The 9011-nt window shown below is 44.4% G+C and overlaps 2 protein-coding genes across 2 annotated transcripts; both read right to left on the reverse strand.

Moving 5' to 3' along the window:
* Positions 1-778: 778 nt before the first annotated feature.
* LOC134550074 (MLV-related proviral Env polyprotein-like) lies at positions 779-3144 on the reverse strand. The gene is made up of 2 exons (XM_063396355.1): positions 2843-3144; positions 779-1687 (listed from the first exon to the last, which is right to left on the reverse strand). Exons 1-2 carry the CDS (start codon positions 2993-2995, stop codon positions 1217-1219), a joined length of 624 nt encoding a protein of 207 aa, XP_063252425.1. The 5' UTR covers positions 2996-3144; the 3' UTR covers positions 779-1216.
* Positions 1315-5659, reverse strand: LOC134550073 (uncharacterized). Its single transcript, XM_063396354.1, has 2 exons — positions 3151-5659; positions 1315-1371 (listed from the first exon to the last, which is right to left on the reverse strand). The coding sequence occupies exon 1, from the start codon at positions 5650-5652 to the stop codon at positions 3697-3699; it is 1956 nt and encodes a 651-aa protein (XP_063252424.1). The 5' UTR covers positions 5653-5659; the 3' UTR covers positions 1315-1371; positions 3151-3696.
* Between the last annotated feature and the right edge of the window lie 3352 nt (positions 5660-9011).

Here is a 9011-nt window from a genome sequence, read left to right on the forward strand (position 1 = left end):
TTCTCTTCTGGTTCTGATTTCTCTCACCATGTTTGGTATGCACATCTGTGCTTCTCGACTTGGACACCAGTCAGTGATCAGCGGGTGACAGCCTGTCCCAAACAGTGCTTTGCTTTACAGCCACGATCTGTTATTACTTACTTTTCCCATTTAGGGCCTCACGAGCAACTCTGAGTGTGAGGTCCTGAGATCTAGTTAATATTGGCATTTATGGGGTTGAATTAGGATCACACTGTAATTAAAAAGAAAAAAAAGCAGCCAAAAAAAAAGAAAACCAAAAAAAAAGAGCAAAAAACCCACCAAAGCTGACAATGAGCCCATGAGAAGCATCCCCAAAAAGTAATATTTTTGAATAGAAAGAAGAAACAAATGGTGCTTTTCTTCCCTTCTCTCTCCCTCCTTTTTTTTTTTTTTTTTTTTGACTATCAGTTCATAGATGCTTGTGAGCATTTATTCTTATTTTCTCCCTTACCACTGTGATGTGCAATATTCTTCTGAGCCTTGATGCACTGGAATCAGGACTGGCAGGGGATGGTTTCATTACATAATTCCATGCACCTTATTTTGCTGTTTGTTCTGTCTCTCTGAGCAGCCTGTCTAGCTGGTGTGGGGAAGGAGCTCCTTGAGAGCTTGAGAGAATGCTTCAGCCCAGAAACCCAGCAGAATGTCCTTAATTTCTCCTGGGAGAAGTCTGTCTATCCATTGGCCATTTTTGGTGCACAAGGAAACTAGATTACTTCTCATGTTAGCGTAGGAAAACATATAACCACACAAAGGCGATCATATGCGGTTCTTTATTCCAGCGCGCGGGACACCGGGGTGATAATACACCCAAATCTGATGTCCGAAGCATACAGAGTCGATTCGTGATTTTTATAGTTTAAATTATACACATGTTAACTAACCCCCACCCCTAGATACTGATTATCCTATTCCTTAGTTACTATCTTAAATCATACCTACGCTTCTACCCTGATCCACACTTGATTTGGTTAAAACAATAGCATGGAGCTGTTTACAGAAACTGACGCTTGTTCCCAGCTAGCTGCGTCAAGTTCCAGTTGTACGTTCTCTACTTTCCTCCCCTTACATATTACTCAATCTAGAAATTATATTTTTTAACCCTCCACCAACATTCCCCCCTTTGAAAGTATTTTCACTCTAATATACTAAGTGTAAATGCTTTCACTTAATACAGTCCATTAGGCTTCAGAGTTCATACTGGATGTTCATCTTCAAATCCTCTGTTGTCATAGGCTTTGTCCGGGATGTTGTTGCGGATTGAAGGTGCTGGGTTCCGTGCCAATGCCTTCATTATGGTCCTGTTCCAAGATGCCTTTTTCTGTATCTCTCTCTTCAGGATTCTGTAAACTAACCAAATTACTAAAAATATAATCAGTAAAATTATCAGATTTTCAAGGATAGACTTTATCCATGAACTCACATTCCATCCTAATCCTTCAAAGATTTTACCCAACCAGCTAGTAGCTAAATCCTTTTGTTCCTTTTGTGCCTCATGCTCTATTTGTTTTAGCTGACTGATGTCATGTTCTACATCTGCAGTTACATTTGGGATGTGGATGCAGCAATGGTCGATTTGTCCCTTTAAATATCCACACACTCCGTGTTCTTTCAAAAGTAACATATCTAAAGCCAAACGATTTTGCAGGGTCATTTTGGTGGTGGCCTGTAATTGCACATTGAGTTCCTTAAATCCCTCTCGTGTGATTCTTGCTAATCTGTCTACCTGACCTGTGAGTCTATATAGCATTTCTCTATTTCGATAATTTGCAATGGGACCAAACAAGGATTCTAGGGCCCACCCAATCTTTACTCCACTAGAGGGTTCCTACCAAGTATCATCTGGGTTCTTGTCTTCTGAGACGTCTTGCTTTGCTTTTATTTGCAAGGCCTCACTGCTCCTGTTAAATGGGGATTTCTTCCAAATTGGACATAAAGTGGGAAGGCCCAGGGTGATTTCTCTTACCTCCCCGTCCACAGGCAAGTGTGTTGTCCATGTGCCATCACTCATTGCCCATACAAATGGTCCTGGACTTCGAATTGTACTCCTGCTACATCCTACTATAATCTTAGAATCTATTTTGCCTTGTTTGTGTTTAATTTTCCTGCAGGCACAACCAATTCGTAAGGCTATTGCCAATGGTGACCACTGTTTCATTTCCAGATTATCAGAGGTGCAATCATAAATTTTCTTACATACCCACCAACTTACCTTATTTGCCTCTTTCTGACTGCTAGTATCAGTATTTGTCACTGTGGGATCTGTCTCATTTTCAGAGCCTTTCCATTTAATGCACCAGGGTGTGCTTTCCATATATTGGAATTTCTGGAGGATGCTCACAGACCATGCACTGTCCCAAGGTTCCAGTCCTTTCCAATCCTTCTCTTCACATTTCCACACCACAACACTCTCTGTAGCGTTGTCCCTGATCTTTTGATAGCGTAGAAACCAACATTGCCATTTTGCAAGGTCTTGGTCCTTAACCCACCACTCTATGATTTGTCCCAATTTGCCATTACTAAGAATGCACTCTGACTTTCTCATGGGTTGCATATAGGAATCCTCTGTTATCTTCCAGTATTCTCTGACCACCACCCTTGACTCTGGTACTTGTTTACAGTTAATTGTTTTGTTCCCTCCTATTTCAGGTAATTTTGATGTTATTATTCCCCAGCTTACTGGGTCCCCTGCTGCCTTTGGTATTGGCAGACAGGCCGTTATTCTGCTGGTATTATGCATTTTGGCAAAGTCTCTGACCAATCCAATCATTACATTCTCAGCCCGAATTTCATTAGAAATTTCTATTACTTGTGTTTTTGCCTGTATCTCTCTCTTCATTCTAGAATGAAGAGTTGTTAGTTGACCCTTCTGTATCCCATATCCCAAAGTAACAGCAATCCCTACTGGTGACATTAGTATCCATGAAATTAACATTACCCACAGGAAGAGCATGAGCACAGTTACCAATACCATTTGAACAGTTACAGACGTTTCAGCCTCAGCTTTGTTGGTCCAAAAGTTTCTACAGCCCACGACTGGACTCCACGAGGGACCTTCTTCACACGTGTGTAGTGTATCCAGGGTTCCACTCCAGCCACTTTGACTGCTGTAAAGGTGGTTAGCAGTACCTGATGGGGACCAGTCCACTTCTCTTTTAGTGGTTCTTCGTTCCAGGTTTTGATGTATACCTCATCTCCTGGTTCGATATTGTGGACTGGATTCTCCAGGGCCAGTGGTCTGTTCCACACGAGAACACTTCGGAGCCGAGCTAGAGTTTTCCCGAGGGACAGAACATAATTATACACATCTTGTTTCCCTGTGACATGAACATTTGGATTGGGGTTAGGAGATTCATATGGTTTCCCATACAATATTTCATAAGGACTAACTGACATCCCACTCCTAGGCTTTATCCGAACCCTCAGCAATGCGATCGGCAAAGCCTGTGGCCACTGCAGTTTGGCTTCCTGGCATATTTTACTGATCTGCCTCTTCAGTGTCTGGTTCATTCTTTCTACTTGCCCACTTGACTGGGGTCTCCACGGTGTGTGGAGGTCCCAAGATATTCCCAATAACTTGCTTACCTCTTGTACCACCGTGGCTATGAAGTGTGGGCCTCTGTCTGATGATATCCCTAGGGGCACCCCAAACCTGGGAATGATCTCCTGTAATAACTACTTAACTGTTTCCTTTGCTTGGTTTGTGCGACAGGGAAGGGCTTCTGGCCATCCAGAAAACGTGTCAACCCCTACTAACAGGTATTTGTATCCCTGAGTTTTTGGCAGTTCTGCAAAATCCACTTGCCAATAGTCTCCTGGTTCTATTCCTATCCGAATTCTGCCTAACTGTGCCTGTCGTCTAGCTACGGGATTGTTTTTCAGACAGATTTCACATTTAGACATTACTGACTTGGCCATTGTTTGCATCCGTACTGAGATTAGGTATTGTCTTAGCCACTTTACCAACACCTCTGCACCCCAGTGACACTCACTATGTTTTACCTGTAAAATTTCTCTCATTACCAAAGGAGGTACCACTATTTGCCCTTGTGCGGTTACATACCACCCTTCTGCGTTCTTCTGTGCCTTCAGCAGTTGTGCTAGTCTGTCATCTTCGATTGTATAGTTTGGCTTAGGAGGCAAATTAAATTGAGAGATATTAAGTCTTGATGGTATCAATGCCATTGTTTTCTGCACCTCTCGCGCTACCTGACGGGCTGCCCAATCTGCTTTTCGATTTCCTTCACAAATTTTGGAGTTGCCTGATTGATGTGCCTTGCAGTGCATGATTGCTACTTGTTCAGGTTTTTGTACTGCATCTATCAATTGTAGGACTGCATCTTGATGTTTAATATTTGTCCCTTGGGAGGACAGCAGTCCTCTTTCTTTCCATAAAGCTCCGTGTACATGCACTACTCCAAAGGCATATTTGGAATCAGTCCAAATATTCACTGTCTTCCCTTCACTCAGCTCGAGTGCTCTGGTTAATGCGATTAGTTCTGCCCTTTGTGCAGACGTGTTAGGTGGTAGTGATTTTGCCTCTATTACTACATCAATTGTAGTTACCGCATATCCCGCGTATCTGGCTCCGTTCTCCATGAAGCTGCTTCCATCTGTAAAGAGTTCCCACTCTGGTTGCTCCAGGGGGACATCCTTCAGATCTGTTCTTGCTGAATAAGTGTGCTCGATGACTTCTAGACAGTCGTGCTCTAATGGGCCTTCCTCAGCTGTGGCACCTAGAAATAGAGCTGGATTCAAGAGGTTAGTTGTTTTTAGTGCAACATCATCCTGCTCAGTCAGGGTTACCTGAAACTTCATCATCCGGCTTGGAGAGAGCCAATGGCCCCCCTTTTGTTCCAGGACTGTAGTTACCATGTGTGGCACATAGACATCTATGTGTCTTCCCATTGTGAGCTTCCTGGCTTCCTGTATCAGCAGCACGGTAGCTGCCACTGCCCGCAGACATGAAGGCCATCCGGCACTTACGTTGTCGAGTTGTTTGGAAAAGTAACCCACCGGCCTTTTCCAGCTTCCCAGTCGTTGGGTCAGGACTCCCAGTGCCAGTCGCTGCCTTTCATGCACGTACAGCTGAAAGTCTTTAGACAGATCAGGTAACCCCAAAGCAGGAGCAGTTGTCAGTGCTTCCTTTAACTTCTGGAAGGCCTCTTTCTGTGGTTTGCCCCAGGTGAATGGCTGCGTCTTCTGAGCCTCGTACAAGGGTTTTGCAATCAGTCCATAGTCCATGATCCACAGGCGACACCACCCTGTCATTCCGAGGAAGATCCGCAGCTCGTGTAGATTCTGGGGCTCTGGAATAGCACAGATAGCTTGAATACGATTAGTACCCAGTTTTCTCTGCCCTTGTGAGATTTCACATCCCAGGTAAATCACAGTCTGTTGGGCAATTTGTGCTTTTTCTCTGGATACCTTATACCCTCCCATTCCTAATGAATTTAAGATCTCAATGGTTACCTTTATGCAGGTCATTTCTTCCTCTGTTGCAATCAAAATGTCATCTACATACTGGAGTAATAAATATTGGTCTCTTGGTACTTGCCCTTCTCTGGTCCAGATTTCCAGTTCTTTTGCCAGTTGACTTCCAAAGAGAGTGGGGGACCCCTTGTACCCCATCGGTAATTGACTCCAGGTGAGCTGAGTTTTTCTTCCACTTTCTGGATGTTCCCACTCAAAGGCAAATAGTTTCCTACTTTCTTGGTCAAGGGGTATACAGAAGAAAGCATCTTTTAAGTCAATTACAGTAAACCATTTATATATCTCTTTTACGGATGCTAACAATGTATAGGGATTGGCAACCACTGGATGAATGTCTTTTGTTATTTCATTTATACCTCTTAAATCCTGTACAAGTCTATACTCACCATTGGGTTTCTTCACTGGGAAAATTGGGGTGTTGTATTCTGATTTACATTCCTCTAGAATTCGATATTTTAAAAATTTATCAATGGTCTTTGCTATTCCCTGTCGTGCTTCTGGTTTTATAGGGTATTGTTTAATTCATACAGCCTTTGCTCCTTCTTTTAACTCTACATGTACCGGTTGTGCCAATTTAGATTTTCCAGGTACATCTGTTTCCCAGACAGAGGGAATTACTGCATCTTCTACTTCTTTAGGAATATTAGAAATTGGTTTTTCTTTTATCATCAAAATCTTTCCTGTCTTAGACTCCGGAATTTTCATTACGAGTTCACCATTCTCAAAAGTAATTACTGTCTCCAGTGCTGCCAGTAGATCGCGCCCTAAGAGCGGAGTTGGGCAGTCTGGCATGTATAAGAATTCATGGGTCAAGATCTTATCTTCAAAGCTCAATTCTAGGGGTTGCAAGAATGGCCGTACCTCCTCCTTCCCTGTGGCTCCAATGACTGCTGCTGACTTGTTCCCGATTTGCCCCTCAAGATAATTTAGTACAGAATGTGTGGCCCCCGTGTCAATGAGAAAATCTACGTCTTTTCCTTCTAAATGCAAAGTCACCATGGGCTCTCTTGATCCTGGCTCCCTCTCATGTAAAACCATGACCCTGGCTACACCATCCAGCTGATGCTCACCACTTTGATTAAACATACTGTCTAACTGAGGCTGACCATTCTGGCTAAACCGGTTTGGACACTCCCTTTTCCAGTGTCCCTCCATCCGACAATATGCACACTGATTCAGACCTAATCTACCATGACCAGAACCTCTGCCAAAGCCACCTCTATTAACGCCACGACCACCTCTACCACGTCCCCGCCCCTGTCTCTGTAAGACTGCCAAAAGGCTTTGCCCCTGTTTCTTGACAATTTCTCTGTCCCTGTTATTATAAACTTTCCAGGCAACCTCTAGGAGTTTATCCAAGTTTCTTAACTCTTCACCTTCCAGTTTCTGTAGCTTTTTCCTAATATCTTCCTGTGCCTGACCCAGAAAAATAAAGGCAAGCTGAGTTCTTCCTTGCTCACTGTCTACTTGAAGATCAGTATATCTTCTAGCTGCTTCCTTAAGTCTTTCTAGAAAGGCAGTGGGAGATTCTTTCTTTTCCTGTCGAATTTCATACAACTTAGACCAGTTCATACTCTTAGGTATTGCCTGTTGAACACCAACTGAAATCCACTCCTGATATCTCTTTAGCCTTAACATATCCACTCCAGAGGGGTCATTAGCATCCCACTCTGGGTCTGCAGTGGGAAAATTATAATCCAGTGTCCCTGTCACCAAACCATTTCGTATGTCTTCTCTAGCTCTTTCTCTTGCTGCTCGAAGAACCATATCTCTCTCTGTCTCGTCCATCAGAGTGTCTAATATGACATGAATATCTTCCCAATCAGGGTTCTGAGTTTTCATTATCATCTTAACCACACGAGCTACCTTATCTGGGTTTTCTCTATACGTTCCGGCTGATTGTTTCCATATAACTAAATCAGCAGGTGAAAAGGGTACCTTTACAAAGACGGGTCCATTAGTTCCCACCCCTTGCCTTAGTGGTGCAATAATCGTTCTCTTTTGTTTGCCTGATTTTAATATACCCTTTCCTGCCTGAGGCCACTCCAGGGCCAGTTTTCCTCATGTTCGGTGAGCTACTGGGGCGTCTAGTTCATCTGCTTCACTGTCACTACTTTCCATTCTATCTGTCTTCTTCACATTCCCCCTTTGCTTCTGCCTCACAATCACATCCTGGACAGGTGAATCGGGGAGGGGAGGATACAGGGGGGCAGACGGGCCAGAAGCTGGTGAAGGAGGTGTAGGTGGGAGCGGAGGGTACCCTTGAGCTGGTGTTAGAGGGGGGATAAATCTTTCAGCGGGTGTGGGCGGGGGAGCAGGATAGCTTTGAGCAGGTGTATGTGGAGAAGGGGGGGTTCTCTGAGCCGGCGGAGGAGGGACAGGCACCTGGGCAGACGGAGGAGGGGCAAGCAGAGGAGCGGCTGGCACAGGCAGAGGAGGATAATTACCTTCAGCAGACAAAGGTGGGGGTGAAACATATTGTGCTGGCGCGAGCGAGGGGTGTGTAAGAGAATCAGGTGGGGTCAGGGTGAGCGGGGTAGAACTTGGTGTTGAGGGGGCCGTGGTGGTTCCGGGAGCCATGGGAGATACCAATAATTCCGATTCCAGTTCGTCTCTTTTTCCCCCTAAAATTTCACTTAAAACTGCATGTTCCATACAATGCTTATTTTGGACGCAAGCCAGACACTTATTATTCTCAAGCTTCATTGCTTTCATTTTGTCAAGCCACAAAACCGGTTTCTCAAGCAAGCACAGAAATAAGTCAATATATGGTAATTGTTCTACCCTTCCATCTTGTGTACAAAGCAATCTAAGTTGCATAATAACCTTCACATCAAAAGACCTGTTTTTCGGCCACCTCTGATTTTCAGGCAAAGCGTATTTTGGCCAGTGAACATTACAATATTCAATCAACTTATCTTTTCGTAATTCCTGACCGAAGTTCCCCTCTTTCCAATGTGCCAACAAACAACCTAACGGAGAAGAACTTGGTATAGAGGCATTATTGCTGCCCAAAACCTCTTTTAACCCTTTTAGTTTCTCCATATTACGGATACATAAAAACCACAGATGCCGAACCTGCAACGCTTTCGCGATGTCTGACGGACGGCTGCCTAGGCAATACCACCAGGAATTCCTTTTGCCCAACCAAGCGTAGCTTTCGCTGCGTATTAATGGCAGGCCCCCAGACCAGAGAATAAAGAACCTTACCTCTCACCAGGGGTCGTTGTGAGCGGCGAGGGTCGCGGCTCCGATGGGCTCCCCGAGAAATCACCCGGTGCCGGCTGGAGCGTGATCGGGTCGCGGGGTCCTGGCTGCGCCCACAAGGTCCCGTCCTGGGTTGCCAAAAATGTTAGCGCAGGAAAACATATAACCACACAAAGGCGATCATATGCGGTTCTTTATTCCAGCGCGCGGGACACCGGGGTGATAATACACCCAAATCTGATGTCCGAAGCATACAGAGTCGATTCGTGATTTTTATAGTTTAAATTATA

The sequence above is a fragment of the Prinia subflava genome, chromosome 4 (assembly GCF_021018805.1).
Source record: "Prinia subflava isolate CZ2003 ecotype Zambia chromosome 4, Cam_Psub_1.2, whole genome shotgun sequence".
NCBI lineage: Eukaryota > Metazoa > Chordata > Aves > Passeriformes > Cisticolidae > Prinia > Prinia subflava.

Excerpts from the sequence above, each read along its gene's own strand:
- LOC134550074 (XM_063396355.1), bottom strand. The coding sequence starts at position 2,995 with ATGGTATTGGTAACTGTGCTCATGCTCTTCCTGTGGGTAATGTTAATT. Across the intron at positions 1,688-2,842 it reads GAATGAAGAGAGAGATACAG|GCCACCACCAAAATGACCCT; the intron begins GCAAAAACACAA and ends GTGCAATTACAG.
- LOC134550073 (XM_063396354.1), bottom strand. The coding sequence starts at position 5,652 with ATGGGGTACAAGGGGTCCCCCACTCTCTTTGGAAGTCAACTGGCAAAA.